This window comes from Pipistrellus kuhlii, unplaced genomic scaffold, assembly GCF_014108245.1.
Source record: "Pipistrellus kuhlii isolate mPipKuh1 unplaced genomic scaffold, mPipKuh1.p scaffold_m20_p_8, whole genome shotgun sequence".
Lineage (NCBI taxonomy): Eukaryota > Metazoa > Chordata > Mammalia > Chiroptera > Vespertilionidae > Pipistrellus > Pipistrellus kuhlii.
In genome coordinates this window covers 33,260,112-33,281,682 of record NW_023425584.1, presented here as the reverse complement: position 1 = coordinate 33,281,682, position 21,571 = coordinate 33,260,112, and the positions used below count along the sequence as shown (strand labels likewise).

The window sequence follows — 21,571 nt, the reverse complement described above, 5'->3', positions numbered from 1 at the left end:
CGGTGGACAGTCTTGGTGTAGCCCTTTGTGGGCTGTGTGTGCAGTCTTGTTGTTAAGCCTTGCTTATTGTTGGTATCACTGGGAAGCATTGATCTCCAAGCCAATTGGCTGTGTGTCTCAGCTAAGAGGGCTTCTGTACTCCGCTTGGATGGGGCGGGGTCTTGGGGTTGCGCAGACAATCTTTGGTTCTCTGTCAGTCATGCCTTAGAAAAGTCCTGTTCTCAGTGAGTTTCAGAAGATTGGTTGCAGGCGCACGCACCTCTTTGGTAAAGGCGCAGACAAGCTTTGGATTTCGACCAGTCCCTCCTTAGAGAAAGCCAGCCTCTGGGAGAGCTTCTGTGCTCAGCTTGGATGGAGCGGAGTCTCGGGTTGGTGCAGACAAGCTTTTTTTCCCCGTCGGCTCCTCCCAAAGTCCCGCAGTAATGGCCTCTGGCTTCACACACCTCCGAGAGATCTCTGTCTGCTGCCTGACAGTCTGGCCTCTCCCTGACTGGGGCCGTCTATCAGAGCAATAGGGTGATTCTGTTTTCCTCTCGAACAAGAAAGCCGCGCATTAGCTCTCCGCCGGGAGTAAGCCAGTAGCGAACTCAGCCTGGTCTATCCTCTCCGTGCACCGGGAGTACGCCAGCAGCAGTCTCAGTCCAGCCCTTCCTCACGTGCACAGTTCTCAGTTCGTACCTTCACAGTTCCTGAGGTTCAGCATGTCTTCTCTCTCCTTCCCAGATGGCAGAGCCTCCTCTCAGCTAGCCGTCCGGTGCTTCAGGGCAATGCCTCCCCTGTTTTCCAGTTCTAAATTCAAATTTATTGTGGTAGGCTGCATTCGGGTATCTACCCTATGCCGCCATCTTGGTTTCTCCTCCAAATAACAAGATTTTATTATGGAGCTTCCCATCTTCATAAGCCATATGTGTTTGTTTTCATTTTTTACTTAAGCTTTATTGTGGGACACTTTGAAAATGTTTGGCATGGACTGATAACTCATTTCTTTGCTCTCTAGCTATTGTAACTGCATATGAAAATAGTTCTCAGCATGATCCAAGTTCCAATAATGCTATGCTTGGAGTTCACGCGTCAGCTTCAGCAATTATCCAGTATGGAAAAATTGCCCGGAAACAAGGACTGGTCAACGTAGCTCTGGATATATTAAGTCGCATTCATACTATTCCAACTGTTCCTATTGTGGATTGCTTCCAGAAGATTCGACAGCAAGTCAAATGCTACCTCCAACTGGCCGGAGTCATGGGGAAAAACGAGTGTATGCAGGTAGAGTGCCAACAGGACCTGTGCCCAGCAGGTCCAGTAAAGAAGGGTAGGCGTGTCCACATGGGACTCCTGGTTCAGACAATAAGGAAGGAGGGTTAGAACTTTCTACAAATACAGCCTTAGTAGGGAAGCAGATCTTCCTGAACAAGAAAGGGAAAGGAAACCACTTGAGTGAATACGTGAATACATACATATGTTTTAATCCTCACCTGAGGACATGCTTTTATTGATTTTAGGGAGGGAGAGGAGAGAGATACATCGAAGTCGAAGTAAGAGTGAAACATTGAATGTTGACTCAGGCATGCATCCCAATCGGGGATCGAAAATGCGCCTGCAACCTGGGAGTGTGCCCTGACTGGGGATCAAACCTGTTCCCTTTTGGTGTACAGGACAACGCTCCAACCAATTGAGCCACACTGGTCAGGGTACCACTTAAATATTTGAATTGCATTTTATCATCTCTGTTCTATCATATAATTGGTTAACGTATTTAAGGAAAAAAATTAAAGACTGCAGAAGTATAAGGTAGATGCAGAAGTATGAGGATGTTGTAATGTAGATATTGGCTATGTTCAGAGGAATATTAATAAAATCAGTGAACTGTTTAGACATCTATATATATAAAAGCCTAAGCGACCAGCCGATTGGCCAGCCCGCCATCCAGCTGTGATGTGTACTGACCACTAGGGGACAGATGTCAGTGCAGGAGTGGAAACCACAGGAATGGAAACATGGAACAGACTGATGAATCTCTGGGAAGTAGGGAAGGGGGAGGGCGAGAAGAGATTAATCGAAGATCGTAATAGGCATACTAGAGGTCCCATGCACCAGTGGGGTCCCTCAGCCTGGCCTGCGGGAATCAGGCCGCAAATGGCTCTTCAATAATCCCCTGAGGGGTCCCGGATTGCAAAAGGGCACAGGCCAGGTGAGAGACTTCACCAGAGCATGAATCCGTGCACTGGAACTCCAGTATAAAATAATATACTTACAAGTGTCTAGGGCCTGAATTTAGCATTTAGTGATTCAGTTTAAATACTACTTGTCAATAGATATTCATGGTAGGCAAATCTGTTGTCAATTTAAAGTACATTTGTCAATGACCTTTAATATTTATTGGCTAGATTAATATTTTAATGAATTTGTCATATTATTGTATAAAAATTTCAAAGACTTTTTTCCTACACTTTTTTTGAAACAGGGACTTGAAGTTATAGAATCTACAAACTTAAAATACTTCACAAAAGAGATGACAGCTGAATTTTATGCACTGAAGGGAATGTTCTTGGCTCAGATTAACAAGTATGTATGTTACATAGAAGGAAAGTAAAACTCAACAACTTTTAAATTGTTATTTATTACTTGAAGCAGATGTAAACGTCAAGTTTGAAATTGGTATGATTTGGTTATAGTTGTCAGGTGTGTGTTTCAGGTGGTATACCTTTGCAGAGAGAGTAACTTCCAGCAGATGGATAAGCCCGTTTGATGTGTACTTTAAAAGCTTTTTTAAAAGGAAATGCTTGAAAACAGAATGGCTGATAACATGGATTCATTTCCCCATCTTCTCAGCATGCTATTTGGGCACAGAGTTGATCCCTTTACTGGAGGTGCTTCTTATTTTAGAGCAGGGGTCAGGCATCTTGGCCTGTAGGCCAAATCCAGCCAGTGTCTGGATTTGTAAATGACATATTGGAACCCACCCACACCACTGACATGTCTATGGCTGTTCACAGTATGGCCACCGAGTTGAGTTGTGACAGGAATTATATGGCCTGCAAAGCCTAACCCGTTTTCTAACTGGTCAATTACAGAAAAAGGTAGCTAAACCTTGTTTTAGAGAAATGAATATCAGGTGAAATTTTATAAAATATACAAATGATATATACTTACAAGTTGCTACCTGTTGCCATATATAGAGCTGTAAAACTCACTTTTCACATTTTCAGTTATAGAAGTTGCATTAAGCTTATTCTATATAATAAAAGGCTAATATGCAAATCAACCGAAAGGCGGAATGACCGATTGCTATGATGCACACTGACCACCAGGGGGTAGACGTTCAACACAGGAGCTGCCCCCTGTGGTCAATGTGCTCCCACAGAGGTAGCGCTGCTCAGCCAGAATCCCTGAGCTGAGCTCCCAGTTGGTGAGCGCGGCAGTGGTTTCAGGAGCCTCTCCCATCTCCAAGGCAGTTGAACATCCCCCAAGGGCTCTTGGATTTCGAGAGGGTGCAGCCAGGCTGAGGGACCCCCCTTCCCCACCTCCTACCCCCGAGTGTACAGATTTTGTGCACTGGGCCTCTAGTTTTTAAATAAAGGTGATTTTGTCAAGATAAAAGGATTTTATCTTCTTAAAATATTTTCTAAATTCTCATAAAACCACATACCTGTTAGCAATCTCTTCCTTTGTCCTCTGACAACCATTAATCTACTTTCTGTCTCTATGATTGTCAACATTACATATAAATAGAATAATATCTAATTGAATCTGGCTTTTTCACATGTTTTCAAGGTTCATTCATGTTACAGCATGTGTCAGTGCTTAGTTTCTTTTCATGGCTGTATACTGTTTTGTTGCATATTGCTACATTTTATTTATTCATTCAATAGTTGACATTTGTGTTGTTTCCACTTGTCAGCTATTATGAGGAATGCTGCTATGAGCATTTATGTAAAAGATTTTGTATGAGCATGTTTCCAGTTTTCTTGGGTATATACTCAGGAGTGGAGTTGATGGGTTACATGGTATTTTTTTATCTATTTTTTTTTCTCGTATAAAAAAATCTGCACTATTAACTTACACACCTAGTACAAGTCCTACATTTCTTATGTTAATTTTATTCTTAAATATTTTATTCCTTTTAATGATATAAAATACTTTCTTAATTTTATTTTCAGATTGTCCATGGCTAAGGTATAGAAATACAACTGGATTTTAAATATTGATATTGTATTTTTCAACTTTGCTGTAATAGTTCTTTTGTGACTTCTTTAGGTTTTTCTTTATATAAGATCATGTAATCTACAAATAGAGATAGCCTTTCCTTGCCAATCTGCATGCCTGTTGGCTAAGAATTCCAGCACTAAGTTGAAGTAGAAGTGATGAAAATGGACATCCTTTCTTGTTCTAATTCTCAGAGTAAAACCTTTTATTGTCCACCATTGAGTATGGTATTAACTGTGGGTTTCTCATATATGACCTTCATCATATTAAGATAGTTTCCTTCTATTCCTAGTTTGTTGAGTATTTTTATTATGAAAAGGTATTGCATTTTGTCAAATGCTTTTTCTTTATCAACTGCGTCAATGTGTTTCTCCTTCATTCTGTTAATGTGGTGTAGTATAATGGATTGATTTTAGTATATTGAATCACTCCTTACATTGCTGGTAAATCCCACTTGGTCACTCTGCATAATCTTTAAATATGCTGTTGGGTTTGGCTCAGTAATATTTTGTTGAGGATGTTTGCATCTATATTAATAAGGGATATGGATGTGTAGTTCACTTTGATGTCTTGTACATTGTTGGTTTGATACTAAAACGGTGCAGCCACTATGGAAAACACTTTGGCAGTTCCTCAAAAAATTAAACATAGGATTAAACATAGGAGCAGTCCTTGGTATACTACCAAAAATAATTGAAAATGAGTTCTCACGTAGGTACTTATTCACAAATGTTCACAGCAGCACTATTAAAGTAGCTAGAATGTTAAAACACTTCAAATGAATGGATAAACAAAATGTGGCATATACAGGTAGTGGAATAGTATTTAGTCATAAAAACTAATAAAGTACCCATACATTCACTCTATGCCAAGTGAAAAGCCAGACACATTATGTGTGATTCCCTGAACATGAAATATGAAGAATTGTAATTCTATATAGAGACAGTAGGCAGATTGTTTGGTCCCCAGAGGTTGCTTTATGGCTAAGGGTTTTCTTCTGGGATGATGAAAAGGTTTGGCACTACATACATAGAGGTGGCAGCTGCACGATCTGTATATCCAAAGTACATGACGGTACTAAATGCCACTTTTAAATGGTTGTTTTCTGTGATGTTCACCTGAAAAGACCAAATTAATGTTGTGATTTGTGTCCTCACAGGTCTGAGGAAGCAAACAAGGCCTTTTCTGCAGCTGTGCAGATGCATGATGTGCTAGTGAAGGCTTGGGCCATGTGGGGCGATTACCTGGAGAACATCTTTGTGAAGGAGCGGCAGCTGCATCTTGGAGTGTCTGCCATTACCTGTTACCTGCATGCCTGCCGCCATCAGAACGAGAGCAAATCAAGGAAATACTTAGCCAAGGTGAGGCCAAAAGAATTAGCTTTGATCAGAGATCAATCTGGTAGCCTTCAGGTTTGGATGACAGTTCAGCTACTTCCGAATTCATGCTGGGTGAGAGGCTTAATTCCCCATTTTTAAAAAAAAAATATATTTTATTGATTTTTTACAGAGAGGAGGAGAGAGGGATAGAGAGCTAGAAACGTCGATGAGAGAGAAACATCGACCAGCTGCCTCTTGCACGCCCCCTACCGGGGATGTGCCCGCAACCAAGGTACATGCCCTTGACCGGAATCGAACCCGGGACCTTTCAGTCCCGAGACCGACGCTCTACCACTGAGCCAAACCGGTTTCGGCTTAATTCCCCATTTTTATCACTCTTGTAATTACCTTTCCTGTGTCAGTTTTCCTGGACATACTCGGGATCCCAGGACATTTATGCAGCAAAAACTGAGCCTGGAGTCTAGGTCTTAGGTCTCAAGTCCAGTGTTCACTGTGGGATTTCACACTGGACAGAGGTTCCTGCAGACTGATGAGGGGTCTGCAAGGAAAACTTACCTGCTGGATACCTGTAGATTCTGCTCTCTCGCCTGCAGGGACAGTGCACATGTTCATAGAGCTTGTCAACTCTAGTTGCAGGTCATGGTGAGTCCTGTGGCTTCTGGGCACACTACAGGGTGAGGTCCTCGTTGCAGGCATTCTCATCCTCTGTTGCCTCAGTGTAGCGCTGGGCACAGGATTGGCAATATGGCTTATGCCCAGTGATGGTCATCAGCTTTGGAGTCATTTAGAGTTGCTCCGTCTCGTCCCTCCTCCCTGCCACAAAATGTATCAATACAGCCCAGAATTAATTCTTGCAGGAAACTCAAGAATAAGTATTTTTTTTTCTTGTTTTGTTTGTTAAAGGTGTAGACTTTTTTAGAATTCCTTAAGGTGATGCTAAAATGTAGAATGTACATCAGCACATAGTAGTTCCAGCCTGATATAGAAACAAACCAACTCCACGAGGCAAAGAAACTACCTAAATATCTGACTCCAAATCTGCTTATGTCTAGATGTCATTGTTTCAGACATCCTTGGACGCTGGGCTGCCAATCTGTGGCCTACCTGATGCTAGGGTGGTGTTCCTCTGAGATTTTTTAGCAAAAGTCCAGTTTGTATTGGTGTAATCACAGGTGTGGATTAGCAGGTTAGCAGGCTCGCACCTAGGAACTGGCCACCACCTTAGGGTCACTGGCCACCACCAGCTAGTTGATTGGCTCAATTAATAATTGGCAGTAATGCTAAATCTAAATAAAAAAACTTTAACTTTTAGTTTATTTATCTGTTAAGTTTAGCAATATTGTTGGCCCTTTGGTGGCTATGTTTCCAGTAAAGTGACTGTGTGGTATTTTAACGCTGGGGAAAAGTCACTGTAAAGGCCTCAGAGTTTTTATTCAACTTGAGAATCTTTCCTTCTGCCCTAGGTGCTGTGGCTTTTAAGTTTCGATGATGATAAAAACACGTTGGCAGATGCTGTGGACAAGTACTGCATTGGTGTGCCGCCCATCCAGTGGCTGGCCTGGATCCCGCAGCTGCTCACCTGCCTAGTTGGCTCAGAAGGAAAGCTGCTTTTGAACCTCATTAGCCAGGTCAGAATAACAAGGTGTCTTTGTTCACACAAAAAATTGTCTTTGTTTCACATTCTTTTTTTCCCCCAGAAAGAAAATGTGCATTCTCAAAGCATGGGATATAAGTCAAAGAGATGGGAACATGTACACATCTAACTATCACTTCAAAACATAATTAAGTGTGATTGAAGGTTATATCAGGGTGAAATGAAATAATCTGCTATAGCATTGCTGTATTAAAGTGGTAATTTCTGTGCTTGAACATGTTGCCACATAAGATGCAGATATAGTCAAACCTTGGTTCTTGAATGTCTCCCATCTTGAACAGTTCGATTCTTGACCAAGTTTTCATGGGAAAAGTGTCTTGGTTATTGAACACAACTTCAGTTCTCGACCTGACAACCCTCCCCCCCCTTTTTTAAAAATATATATATTTTATTTATTTTGTACAGAGAGGAAGGGAGAGGGATAGAGAGTTAGAAACATCAATGAGAGAGAAACATTCATCAGCTGCCTCCTGCACACTCCCTACTGGGGATGTGCCCGCAACCAAGGTACATGCCCTTGACTGGAATCAAACTTGAGAACCTTGAGTCCACAGACTGACGCTCTATCCACTGAGCCAAACCGTTAGGGCCTGACAACCCTTTCTTGCTGATACATCAGCATGACAGAAAGTATCTCTCAGGCCACAAGCAAAGGAGCAAAGGAGCGAATGAGAGTCAGTTCCTAGGAAGTTCTGATATATATATGTATGTATATGAATATGTGTGTGTGTGTGTGTGTGTGTACACGTATGTATGTGTATGTGTGTATGTATTTTGCTTTTGTTGCTAGAAATGGATGATTAGCATAATTTTAAAACATATATAGGCCATCAAAAGTGCTAATGTTGCTAAAGGTGTAACAAACAATGATCACAGGCAATTGAAGAGGTAGAAAAACTGGTTGATTTGGATAAATGAAAAGTAGATAGCAGGTGACAGCATTTCACAGGCAGTGACATGTGAAAAAGCGAAGATGTTGGATGCTGACTTTCTGAAAGACACCCCTGTAATGAGTGCCAAAGGTGGTTTAAGGGTAGTAGGAGTGGTTCTGTAAGTCTGAGAAAAGAAGTGTTTGCTTATAGGTTAAACAATACATCAGCTATGTACTTTATATACGAAAGGTTAAGGTAGGGCTCTGGAGCAAATTAATTCAATTTACATTTCTAATGGGAAACATGATTCCGTTTTCTCAAATAGCCTTCAGGACAAATTAAATTCGAGAGCTAAGGCTCCAATAACCGTTCTCTTAAAATGTAAGATTACTAGTGAGTACTCTGAGAGCTGGTCACAGTGAAATGTGTGTCTGATTGCTATTTTATAATCAATTCCTGTCTGTGCCAGGAGGTCTTGAGAGCTTCCCTTCAGAATAAAACTCTCCCATGCATGTGGAGGTTGTTGCCCTGGTGGAGCTGTTTGGCTGTGGCTGTTAGAGAATTAAAGTTGGGTGCACTGAGGTTGGTGACGGGGCATCGGGCAGATGGCTTTCATGACCAGTATTTAAGAATGGTTCCAGAATGTTCCTGTCCTGAGAAAACATCAGGGGAAGGACCCAAACAATAGAAGCTTAAAGATACCTCATTGTGGAATGTAGTACCTTTGTGTTTCCTTTTATAAAATTGTAGTCGTGTAACTTCATGAATGAGGATCATCATCACCAAGCACTTAGGAACACGCCACTCATCATTTTGTCAGTTTACTTTGCTTTTTAAAAACATGTGGTGCATCATCTTCCCTTCCCACCCCCCGCGAAAAGGTTTTATGTTTTCCTTGAGAGGAGGTAGCTGTTTTCTGGAAACGGGCCTTTTGCTTGGGGATGTATCTCAGGGTTCAGATTCAGTCCATGTGCATTGTCGTTCATTGAACATCTCTTTATGTACGGTAGCCAAACCATCCGGTGGCTGTGCCCGAGTGAGAGTATCTGCTCAGCCCTTTGAAGGAGGCCTGTGACCCCGGTTTGGTAAAACTGGCGCTTCTTACTGTAAATAGAAAACTTTAAATCTTGCTGCACTTACGTAGAGTTACTAGTATTCATGGATAAACCTAGTTGTCAGCGAGAATCATTTCCCAGTTCCCAGTGAACGGTGCCAAATAGAAGACTATTTGTTGTCTTTTGTGTTTTCCTTTGGTTGCCTGAGTGAGATTCGGGGACTTATGCGTTTTGCCTTCCTGAGATTTACTGAATTAAGTGAAAGTATGGTTTCTGTGTCATTAATGTTCCCCATGCAGGACTGCTGAAATGCATGCACTATGCTGGTCTTTGTTGGGTCTGTAAAGCTAAACTGGATGTTTTACTTGCTATTTAATCTGGCCTCATCTATTGGGTCAGTGGTGCGGTATTTGCTTCCTTGGTCCAAAGGTAGACCAGCCACCCATTTATGGTTTACGTCAGTTATTTTGATACAAAGAGTCTTCTCCAGAAGAACAGTGAGCATGTTCTTCATTCCTCCCTGTCTCTGAGCAGGTCGGACGAGTGTACCCCCAGGCAGTCTACTTTCCCATCCGGACCCTGTACCTGACTCTGAAAATAGAGCAGCGGGAACGCTACAAGAGTGGTATGTCCTGGGCTGGGCCAGCTGGCCAGGCTGCGGAGGGCTTGTTCCATGGGGCATTCCCATCCAGTCCGCTGCGAACACACGCCTGCCCCACAGCGGACTTCCTGGCACGTGGGCCAGTCGTTAGCCAGTGAGTGAGAGAATATTTTGGGGCCAGAAGGCAGAGCCTGATCCTCTTGAGTGAAATTTATGGTTTTTCTGTGCCATAATGTAATTGGATGTCCATTTACCTGAGTGACTTGATTCCCTAAGTAGAAATCATATATGAAATTTTTAGCTATAGGTAATTACAAATAACTTACGTAATTAGTAGAAATACATCCTGGTAAGCAGTATAAATGTTAGTTACTAAAAAATTTTACATCTATATTGAGTAGTTCCTGTATATAAAGAAATAACTTATTTGATGGCTCCAGTTGCCCACTAAGCATGGTGCTTTATGAACAATTAAAGCATCATTTGCTTCAAAATATTTTTATACCCAGACATTCATGCTACGAGTGAGACCAGAGTCTTTCTCAGCATCGCCTGCCAGTGAGCTGGTGGGTTAGGAGGTTGCACAGCGCACTTCCGCCCTGACCTCCTGGGTCCACCTGGGTAGATTCATGTGTTGGTCATGTGAAAATTAAGATGTTTTTATTCTAAGCTTAGGTAAATAGGGTTTTAATAACATTTCTCATATAGCAAGTGATTATCATTTTACATGTGGTTTGGCTTTCCTAGTGTTTGTTAACTACTCTTGAGCTACACTACAAGGCATGTATCGTAAACAAAAATGTTTATACTTAGAGTCAAGTTAAAGAGGGAGTACAGGGCACACTTGTGCGGCCTCACAGATTCCCCAGCCAGCATGCTGCCAGTTTGCTTTCTGATCAACACGGACGCACTCTGCTGAGCCGGCTGAAGCCAGGTTGTAGACAGTCACAATCTCTGTGCCGAGTCCCTCAGAGCACTTCTCCTGAGAGCCGGGGCGTCCTCCCGCTTAGCCCTGGGGAACCGTGTCAGTGTGTCGGCATCGGCAGGAACCGGGGTTCCTCTGGCCGGTGGGCCCTCTGGAGCACCAAGCTCCAGCACCGGTCAGTTTGCGCTGACATTGGCGTTGTGTGTGTTGCTCTCAGATTCTGGACAGCAGCAGCCAAGTTCAGTGGGTAACCAGTCCCATTCTGCATCAGATCCAGGGCCCATAAGAGCAACAGCACCCATGTGGCGCTGCAGCCGAATCATGCACATGCAGCGGGAACTGCACCCAACCCTTCTGTCTTCCCTGGAAGGCATCGTCGATCAGATGGTCTGGTTCCGAGAAAACTGGCACGAAGAGGTACGTGGATGTGATCACATGCTTTTGTGGCCACGTGATGGTCAGTTGGCTGCCTGGTCATGGTGTCTGTATGTTGAGTTGGGCGGTAGAGTTGGCAGAGTTAATGTCTGCGCACTAGTGTGGCATTAAATATTTGAAGTGGGAGATTTCAAAAGAGGGTGAAATTGAGAAAACCATCCTGCCCTTACAGTGCTTACTTGGCTCATTCATATAAGCTCAGTCACTTCATGCCATGGATTGGCCAGGAGCGGTGTGTAGGTAACTGACTGCAGTAATCCCCAGAGGCCGGATTGGGTTCTTCCGTGACCTTTCAGCAGCGGGCCACCCCGCTGACGATAAAATAGTCAGCCCTTATGGCCCAGATGCTCTTCTAGTTGTTATCACGGTGCTTGTGTGTGCGCACACAGATGTGCAGCATTGACACTGAGCATCCGAATGAGGTTTTCCCACGGTTAGTCAATTGAAGGGGATGCATGTGACTCAGAAAGTGGGCTGTTGTTTTTTTCATGCTCAGGACACTTTCTCCGCATTGTTAAAAACACAGCTCACGTGTGGAGCACACATGGTTTTACACTGACTCTGCCACAGAAATCGCCCTGGTGGTGGTGGTGGGCGCTGCTCGAATCCAGAGCTCTCTTGTGAGTGGTGTTCGGTCTCTTTCCACCAGGTTCTCAGGCAGCTCCAACAGGGCCTGGCAAAGTGTTACTCTGTCGCCTTTGAGAAAAGCGGAGCGGTGTCCGATGCCAAAATCACCCCCCACACTCTGAACTTCGTCAAGAAGCTGGTGAGCACGTTCGGGGTGGGCCTGGAGAACGTCTCCAACGTCTCCACCATGTTCTCCAGCGCGGCCTCCGAGTCTCTGGCCCGGCGGGCGCAGGCCACGGCGCAGGACCCCGTCTTCCAGAAGCTGAAGGGCCAGTTCACCACCGGTGAGTCTCACGGCTCTCCTGCACTGGAACGTGCCAGCACTGCTTTTCCTCGGGCTTTAGCATAGGGTAACTGCGTTCATTCATTTTACTTTTATCTGTTCATTTTTCATTAGTTGTCTTGTCACTATAATGGGCGGGCTGGTTATACTTTGTTTAGACTCATCACACGAAAACCTGAAGGCTCACCAGCCTGCAGCTGCATGTCCTTCTTTCCAGTGACGGGTTGCGGTTTGGAGCCAGAGCACAGGCTCACCTCTGGGGTTAGCAGTCGGGCGGCTTCAGGCAGACCCTTCTGCTCCTCAATCCCTCCCTCCACTTGGTCTTTGTGGGAAAACTCAGCAGTGAGACAAGGTGCAGGGCTGGGGTGACAAGGAAAGTCCACGCTGCTAGGATTCTGGTGGCTCAGTGACAGGAGGTTGTGTTTTGTTACTTGTCCCTGGTTCAGGCTCATGCATTTTCCCAGACCTGTGGGAGCATGGGTCCTGGCTCCACCGTGTTCTGTGTGATCTGGGTAAATGTCCAGTCTCCCTTCGCCTGTCTCCATCTGTCAGGTTGGGGTCCTCGTACCCCAGCACATGAAGGTATGGGTCCCCAGGATCCAGAGCATTCGTTCCCTGTCCTTGCTCTGCCTCCCTCCCACTCGTCTGGGGTAGGCTCTCCCATGGGAGCACCGGGTCCGAGACCTGAACCCGAGGACCTTCCACAGGCCCTTCCACGTCCTCAGCGTCAGCCCATGAGTGATTGTCACATGGAAACAAGACTCGGCCCGTAAAATTTCCCAAAGCAAAAAGAAACATTTCATTATTGCTTTTGTAACTATCTTTAAAGCATTCTTTCTTGTCCTGCAAATATTTTTCGGTAGTTAGAGCATTGGCCGTGGGTTGTGGGTTTGATTCCCAGTCAAGGGCACATACCTGGATTGAAGGTTTGATCCCTGGCCCAGTCGGAGCATGTGCAGGAGGCAGCCAATCAATATGTCTCTCTCTCTCTCCTCCCTTCCTCTCTCTCTAAAAATGAATGGAAAAATATCCTTGGGTGAGGGTTAACAACAACAACAACAAATTCTTTCTTCGTTGATATCTTAAACCACATGTGTCAAACACAAGGCCCGCGGGCCAAATCCGTCCCGCCAGGCCTTGCAATGTGGCCCGAACCGCGCTGTCATCACTGCACTCCGCTGCGTTTCCATCACAATGACAGTTTATGACTGTTCAGTAAACCATTCGGCCCGCGATTTAGGCTGGATTTTAGATTTTGGCCCCTTCTCTGATTGAGTTCGACACCCCTATCTTAAACCATAGAAGACTTACATCTCAGCATAGTTAAAACATGTATAGCTGTAAAGTAGGTTGCAGTGACAGAAGGAAACATTTATCCCACTCATTGCGAAGACACTGTGCAGTTGTAGGCAGGACTGACCTGAAGCTCAGTGTGTGCGCCCCATTGTTCCCAGCAGCCTGGGCCGGTGTCCGCTCTTGAGGTGTGAGCTGGGCGTAAGATTCAGAGGCTTCCTCTGAAGAACTAACCCCTCTCCGAGCTTTTACACTGAAGTGCCCTCATCATCTTAGATTTTCTCTCTGTAAAGCCCATGTGGTCTGTCATCCTTCCCTGGGAAAGGAAGGGTTTGAGTTAGAGTTTTATGGGAGCGATCCTATTTTTCTAAACGAGGTGATACTCAGCATGTCTTCATCTTAAATAGATTATTAAATCAGTTATAGTCTGAAAGATTGGGAGTGGGACAAATCTGGGTTTGGGTGGCGGGAAAAGAAGACACAGACTGGAACTTGAAAGGAGGCTGCCAGGCTCTGAGCCACCTTCTCTGCAGTTGAGTGTTGGGAGAGTCCTTGTGGAGTTGGGGGAGGCTCTGCCCCCAACAAGGCAGTGAGAAGAGGGGGCAGGAGTCTGGGCAGGGCCTGTGCCTTCCAGGGCAGCCTGCCCCGCTCACCCACATGGCCTAGCTCTGGGAGAGGAGAGCAGAGAGTGCTTGGGAGAGGCCTGGAGAGACTCGGTGCCCTCGCTGCCTTCAGCTTGTGTGGCGGTGCCTCTGCCGTCCGTCGTGCAGCCATCTCCTTTGGCCTCAGGACCAATCGGTCCTTGTCCACACGAGCACGGTGCCTCCCGGTGGCTCTCAGACCCCTTTCCACCAGAAACCGGCTTTCCTCACCTTTGGGCTCTGGCAGGTTAGGGTGTCGAGAACCCCTCCACCACTGGAGTTAATCCGGGTGGGAAATGGGGTTTATTTTAAAGAAGGGCTTTCCATTTAATAGACCTTTTATTAAACTCTGAGAACAGAGGGTTTTTGCTTAAGTGAAAAGTGCATGTTTTTCATTTTTGTCATTTTGATTTCTTGCCCTAATTCCTTCTGAGAGACTGATGTGTAATAACTCAGTCTCCTCCTGGATACTGTCTCCTTCGGCCCGCCTGGTGCCTGCGCTCTCTCACACAGGGCCTCTTTCCTGGCGGTGCTTGCTCTCGGAGGTCACCTCTAGAGGGGGCAGGTGGGCTCCCGGCACCTGTTAGTGGTGGTGGGGCTCAGTGCTGAGGCGTTTATGCAGGGCCCCCATCCTTCCTGAAGAGGACAGGACATGGTTGGGGTGAGGTCCGTGTGGCACTGGAGAGCCGGCCACACCACGGGCTTCAGGCCCGCGTTTCCATGATGAAGAGCAAGAGGGCTTCTAGGGTTTGACGCAGACGTGAGGCGTGAGCAGTGGCTTGGTGGTGAATTGGAAGAGCCTGATGACTGAAATGCTTATTCATGTTTTATCTTGAAGATTTTGACTTCAGCGTTCCAGGATCCATGAAGCTTCATAACCTCATTTCTAAATTGAAAAAGTGGATCAAAATTCTGGAGGCCAAAACCAAGCAACTTCCAAAATTCTTCCTCATAGAAGAAAAGTGCCGGTTTTTGAGCAATTTCTCCGCACAGACAGCTGAGGTGGAAATCCCAGGGGAGTTCCTGATGCCGAAGCCGACGCACTATTACATCAAGATCGCTCGGTGAGTGAGGGTGGTCTGGCTCGATCGTGGCACCGGGGCTCAGAACAAGCCGTCCCAGGGTGTCAGGGACCAGCCCTGCGAGGGTGGTGGGCAGCTTCAAGGTCTTGTTTGAGTCAAGTTTGCTTCCAAAGAACCTTTCCCGACTCCCCATAGAACTTGACCAAATGAAGCTCCCGGGCCTTTGTTCACATGTAGAGCGCAGTGTGCAAACAGAACCGGATGTGTGGAGGGTAGGGAGTGCAGTGTGCAAACAGAACCGGATGCTGTGGAGTGTAGGGAGCGCAGTGTGCAAACAGAACCGGACATGTGGAGGGTAGGGAGTGCAGTGTGCAAACAGAACCGGACGTGTGGAGGGTAGGGAGTGCAGTGTGCAAACAGAACCGGACGCTGTGGAGGGTAGGGAGAGCATGGCAGCTCATTGAAATGGAAAGAATTCTGTGAAGAGGCTCCCTTAAAACATAGTCAGGAGCTTCCTTTTATTTCTAACTCAGACACAGAGCTCTGCTTTCCACACGTCAGAATCCAGCCTTCCTTTCCCCAGATCTGCCTGGGCCTGGCCTGTGCCTCCTCTCTGACCTGGACCAGTGGCCGAGCCCACGGGAGGAGGGAGGGCGGGGGGTGTCAGTCCCTCGCTTGCTCCTCGGGCACCTGCGTGTGCCAGGCAGGACTGTCCTTCCGGAGGCCGAGCGGGGCCCTCTCTGTGCCCTCTCTGCCCTCCCTGAGCCGCTCGGCGCCCAGGGCCGGACGGAGCCCACGGGAAGCTCCTGGAGTCGGACCCCTGGTTTGATTCTTTTGAAACTCCAGCTTCATCTTTCTGCTTTTTGTTTTCCCTCTGCCGTGGTTTCTCCCTCGTTTTGTGACATAATTTATTCCTTGTCAGAACAAGGGTGGGCGTGAGTAAGTGAACTAACGTGATCACTACGCAGTCTCCATTCCCCTGACATCCCTGCCAGTGCTTTTGGAAAGCCCCGTTTTCTTTTCCAAGGAAAGGGTTGGAAATGGAGACTGAGGGCGTTTGTGTGTCCGGCAGGTTTATGCCCAGGGTGGAGATTGTGCAGAAGCACAACACCGCGGCCCGGAGGCTGTACATCCGCGGGCACAACGGCAAGATCTACCCGTACCTGGTCATGAACGACGCCTGCCTGACCGAGTCGCGGCGGGAGGAGCGGGTGCTGCAGCTGCTCCGCCTGCTGAACCCCTGCCTGGAGAAGAGGAAGGAGACCACCAAGCGGCACTTGTTCTTCACAGGTAGAGGCCGCTGCGGGGCGGGCAGAGCGCCTTGGCCAGCTCTCCCGGCCCGTGCCTCAGCGCCGAGGATGCGCCGAGCGGGGAGGAGCCCCCACCCCAGCCTCAGGCTCCTCCCTGCAGGATGGGCTCTGACAAGGACTGCACAGAGGTGCTATGTCTGTGACTCCCCCAGGAGCCCCCATGCTCCGGTGAAACCTGGGCTGCGGGGGCTGCGGGGGCGGCTTGTCCTGGGTCTCACCAGCACCTTCCTGGTGAGGTGAGGCCTCGCGGGGGCCCCGAGCTCGCCTTCAGCGAGTGATCACAAGACTCGGAAAGCCGGTGCAGGGATCTTGGCCAGATGGCAGCATCTGAGTGAGGTCTTTCTGTAACTGAGGTGTCCTGGGTGGCTCATGAGGGACCTGCTTCTGTCTGTAATAGGGAAAGAGACACCTACCATCCCACCCAAAGAAGAAAGCCATTGTCAAGTCATTTCAGTATTAAATCCAAGGCTAGGAGCTCATCGAGTACCTAGTACATGGAACTTTCTTCTGATAGCTAAGGTGTGATCTAACCCCATCTTACCTAAAACCTCTTACCTTTAAATATACTATAGCCCAGATAAGTAGATTAAAAAGCAAGTCTGTGGAAAGCTGTGTGCATGTTGACACGTCACCAGTAGGTGGAGCTCTGCCACGTGTGCTACATCAGTGTTCTTCCGGCTTCACCCATCTGCCCACACGCACTCCTCTGCTCAGGCTGAGGCACCTCTGCCCCCAGGACATCCAGGCCGAAGCGCGTGAGCCTGTGGCGATTCTCTGAGCTGTCCCGTTCTCCCCCTTTCCCCGCAGTTCCGCGAGTAGTGGCGGTGTCTCCGCAGATGCGCCTCGTGGAGGACAACCCCTCTTCTCTTTCCCTCGTGGAGATCTACAAGCAGCGCTGCGCCAAGAAGGGCATCGAGCATGACAACCCCATCTCGCGCTACTACGACCGGCTGGCCACGGTGCAGGCGCGCGGCACGCAGGCCAGCCACCAGGTACTGAGCCAGGACCTCAGGCGTCCGGGCTGCCGCCCGAGGCCTCAGAAACGGCTGCTCTCTGCTTCCATGTACTATCTGTGCATCTCCCCGTGCAGACAGAGGGCACTGCCGACGTTCCTTGTGACAAAATTAGCTCTGTGGGTGCCACGTAAGCAGTTACCATTTGAGAGTTTTCCTTTTGAGGAAAAGAAAAGAGTTGGATGGAGAGCCATGGAGTGACGTGTCATTTCAGGTCCTTCGAGACATCCTCAAGGAGGTGCAGAGTAACATGGTGCCGCGCAGCATGCTGAAGGAGTGGGCTCTGCACACCTTCCCCCACGCCACCGACTACTGGACCTTCCGGAAGATGCTCACCATCCAGCTCGCGCTGATTGGCTTCGCCGAGTTCGTCTTGCATTTGAATCGGCTCAACCCCGAGATGCTGCAGATTGCTCAGGTAGATGGTGCGAATAGCCAGGCCCTCTCCTTGGACGTCTGCGTCCTGCTGCTTCCGGTCTAAAGCGCCTCCTTCTGAAACGCAGGACACGGGCAAGCTGAACGTCGCCTACTTCCGATTCGACATAAACGATGCGACTGGAGACCTCGACGCCAACCGTCCCGTTCCTTTTCGCCTCACGCCCAACATTTCCGAGTTTCTGACCACCATCGGCGTCTCTGGCCCCTTGACCGCCTCCATGATCGCTGTTGCCCGGTGCTTTGCTCAACCAAACTTTAAGGTAGGTCATGGGTTGTCTGCGAAGAGCGCGGGCGGGGCTCGCCACAGGAGGTGCTGGCCTGTGCGTGAGGAGGAGAGAGCTGAGCCGGGAGAGCGTGCTGCTGCTGTGCAGGGACAGCTCTGCACTCGGAGAAGGGGGAGAAGGGCGTTAGAGAGAGGCGCTGGGATTGAGGAACCTGGAGCCTTTATTGGGTAACCTCCCCCCTGTCACCCTGCGTGCCAGTTTGGTTTACTCCACTTTAAAGCTGCCTTGTCGCTTTGCAAACCTTTTTCCTTTGAAAGCGCAGATGTGTTCTCTGTCTGATAGGGGGGCCTGTCTCACAGGGGGGCCTGTCTCTCAGGGGGGCCTGTCTCTCAGGGGGGCCTGTCTCTCTGATAGGGGGCCTGTCTCACAGGGGGGCCTGTCTCACAGGGGGGCCTGTCTCACAGGGGGGCCTGTCTCATAGGGGGGCCTGTCTCACAGGGGGGCCTGTCTCATAGGGGGCCTGTCTCGCAGGGGGGGCCTGTCTCGCAGGGGGGGCCTGTCTCGCAGGGGGGCCTGTCTCGCAGGGGGGCCTGTCTCACAGGGGGGCCTGTCTCTCAGGGGGGCCTGTCTCTCAGGGGGGCCTGTCTCAGAGGGGGCCTGTCTCACAGGGGGGCCTGTCTCTCAGGGGGGCCTGTCTTTTTGATAGGGGGCCTGTCTCTCTGATAGGGGGCCTGTCTCACAGGGGGGCCTGTCTCTCAGGGGGGCCTGTCTTTTTGATAGGGGGCCTGTCTCTCTGATAGGGGGCCTGTCTCACAGGGGGGCCTGTCTCACAGGGGGGCCTGTCTCATAGGGGGGCCTGTCTCACAGGGGGCCTGTCTCACAGGGGGCCTGTCTCACAGGGGGCCTGTCTCACAGGGGGGCCTGTCTCTCAGGGCGGAGAGACGGCCTAAACGGGACGCGGACATGGGCCGGCTGTGAGCCCGGTGGTGGGAGGTGTGGGAGAGCCTGGCCGCGTGCGGGGACGGCTCTCGCGGGGCAGGAGGCTGCACGTCCGCCATCCCGGCACGGTCTCCGCCTGGCGCTGCTCTGGTGGTCCTGACTGACTGTCGTCATGGTCTCCCAGCAGCTGTGCAGGTGGGGAAACTGAGGCCAGGGAAGGTGAGTGGATGTCAGAGGTCATACAGTCAGGGGGACCTATCTCTTCACAGTGAGGACAGAACACAGTTTTCTTTTCTGTTTTTCTAACTTCTGAGATGAGCCATCTCTTTTTCCTTTCTCCATTTTTTTCAGATAGGCAGTTTGTGCCTGGAGGAGGCTTCAGACCCGAATTGCTTTCCCAAAACATTGACTGGGAACAGCCTTTAAGCTATTGAATAAGCTCTTACTTGTGAATGAGGATTTACATACAGACACGTCGGCTCTTTCCGATGTGCATTGCACATATGTGCCATGTCTGTGGGAGGGTGTGGTGACTGCTGTGAACATGGATAAATGTACAGCCTTTCGGCTCCTTGGTGAGAGTCGGTGCTCCGAGGCAGCGAATGGCAGTTCACTGTTCGCCGTTGTGCGTGAGGGTGGACAGAAAGGCTGTCCTTCTGGAGACCAGTGTAGGGGGCTCCTTAGAATGGCATTCAGTTTGAAACTAGACAGGAAGAAGGCTCTCTAAGTGATTCAGGCGTACAGCTCAGTGGTTAGACATTAATATAACCCACGAAGCAATACCCCGTCAGCCTAGTGCCCACCTAGCACCGAACACAGTTGTGACAATATTCCTGGCTCTATTCCTTATGCTGTGCTGCACATCCTGTGACTATGTTGTAACTGCCCATCTGTGCTACGTAATCTCTCCACCTTTTCCACCAGCCCCTCAGCCCCCGTCCCATCTGGCCGTGCTCTGTTTGCCCTTGGTATCTGTTAGTTTGTCTTGTTTGTTTGTTTGTTTTTTAGATTCCACATATAAGTGAAATCCTGTGGTATTTGTTATTCTCTGTCTGACGTATTTCACTTAGCATAATGCTAACATAACGCTCTAGGTCCATCCATGTTGTCACAGATGGCAAGATTTTGTTCTTTTTTGTGGCTAATATTCCACAGCATATGTGCGTGCTCCTTCCCGCGCCTCTTTCTTCAGCCCAGACGCCCGGGCGGCGGCCACATGTGCGGGGGAAGCATCGCCGGCGGAGCCCAGCCCTGCGGACTCCTCGCCGCTCTCGGTGGCAGCTGCCCCTCGGGTCATTGCTGCTTGAATGTGAGCGTTCCTCTCTCTCCTCGCCCAGGTGGACGGCATCCTGAAAACGGTGCTTCGGGACGAGATCATCGCTTGGCACAAAAAGACCCAGGAGGACACCTCTTCCCCTCTCTCGGCCGCCGGGCAGCCCGAGAACATGGACAGTCAGCAGCTGGTGTCCCTGGTCCAGAAGGCCGTCACCGCCATCATGACCCGCCTGCACAACCTCGCCCAGTTCGAAGGCGGGGAGAGCAAGGTGAACACCCTGGTGGCTGCCGCCAACAGCCTGGACAACCTGTGCCGCATGGACCCGGCCTGGCACCCCTGGCTGTGACCCGCTCCCACCGAGGCGAGGCCGCCCTGGGCTCCGCACGCCCTCCCCGCGCCCCTGCCTCGTCCTCCAGGCTCCCGCACAGCGTTCCGCTCGCCGGGGGGAGAGGCCAGGCCGTGCAGAGGGCGCTGAGCCACGGAGGCGAGGCCGTCGAATGCTGGAGCTGAACCCTTAGCTTTTACAGTAACCCGTGTGAAGGCCCCGCCCTCCGGCTGCGGCCGGCAGACCGAGCTGTAGGGAACAGTCCGGAACGTCCTTTTAACCCAGAAGTCACCCCGACAGGAGCGCGTGCCCTGCACAGACCGCGGTGACCGCCGTGCAGGGCCCCTTGGTGAGGGAAACGGGAATTCGGAACAGATCCGCTGGTTCCACCCAAGCTCAGGCTTCCCTCTGCGGGGCCAGCCCGGGTCTCCGCGCCCCAGGCCGGGGCCCTGAGCCCTGAGCCCGGGCAGCTTCCTGCCAGCGGCTCTGAACGTCTGGAGACACTCACTCACATCATTGTACCCGAAGAAAATCACTTCTTCCTAATTTAAAGAGAAGCAGCAACAGAAGTTCGCTCCAGTCTGTGTTCACATTTTTATAAATACGAGTATTGAGAATGTTCTATCTAAATTTGTACAGTGTGATTTTTTTAGAATAAATATTTTATAAAAGGAGGTGGTGTCCCTTGCGTGTTAAATGCCTGTTTCTGTGAGGTGCTTCCTCTGCCTGGGTGTTCCCTGGCCCCTGGGGCTGGAGGGCCAGGCCGGCCGGCCTCTCCGTGTGTCCTTCCTGCAGGTCTTGGTCTCGGCTGGGGCGGCTCTGACGCAGACGCTCCGCGGTCTGTCGGTCCTGAGGGCGCTGGTCCTGACGGTGATGTGCCCAGGAATCGGGTCTCAGCCTTGTTCCCGTGTTTCAGCCGCTGCCGGGGGGATGGCACAGGCAGCGCCCCTGTGCCCGAGCCCTGGTGCCCTCCCGCCTCACTGCTCGGGCTTGGCGAGCCTGGGGTCCCGGTGCCCTGTGCCCTGGGGGAGGCGCAGCGTGGTGCTTGCAGGATGGCATCTGGGTCTAGGGAGGCGAGTCCGTGCACCGGTGAGA

At 49.3% G+C, this 21,571-nt stretch overlaps 1 protein-coding gene across 16 annotated transcripts in view; it reads left to right on the top strand.

Annotated features, from left to right (window-relative positions):
• Positions 1 to 21,150, top strand: part of LOC118710749 (transformation/transcription domain associated protein) — a 101,729-nt gene extending 80,579 nt beyond the window's left edge. For 12 of the 16 annotated variants that reach the window (XM_036423408.2, XM_036423401.2, XM_036423411.2 and 9 more), the window contains 13 exons: positions 998 to 1,263; positions 2,462 to 2,562; positions 5,363 to 5,564; positions 7,007 to 7,171; positions 9,659 to 9,749; positions 10,868 to 11,067; positions 11,735 to 11,996; positions 14,768 to 14,993; positions 16,024 to 16,241; positions 17,069 to 17,253; positions 17,489 to 17,692; positions 17,778 to 17,972; positions 20,213 to 21,150. In XM_036423408.2, coding sequence (XP_036279301.1) covers positions 998 to 1,263; positions 2,462 to 2,562; positions 5,363 to 5,564; positions 7,007 to 7,171; positions 9,659 to 9,749; positions 10,868 to 11,067; positions 11,735 to 11,996; positions 14,768 to 14,993; positions 16,024 to 16,241; positions 17,069 to 17,253; positions 17,489 to 17,692; positions 17,778 to 17,972; positions 20,213 to 20,497 — 2,600 coding nt within the window. In that variant the 3' untranslated portion in view covers positions 20,498 to 21,150. Of the gene's footprint in view, positions 1 to 997; positions 1,264 to 2,461; positions 2,563 to 5,362; positions 5,565 to 7,006; positions 7,172 to 9,658; positions 9,750 to 10,867; positions 11,068 to 11,734; positions 11,997 to 14,767; positions 14,994 to 16,023; positions 16,242 to 17,068; positions 17,254 to 17,488; positions 17,693 to 17,777; positions 17,973 to 20,212 lie in introns of those variants that run through there. The other 4 variants (XM_036423410.2, XM_045576763.1, XM_036423404.2 and 1 more) reach the window with 2 other exon arrangements.
• The last annotated feature ends 421 nt before the right edge of the window (positions 21,151 to 21,571 follow it).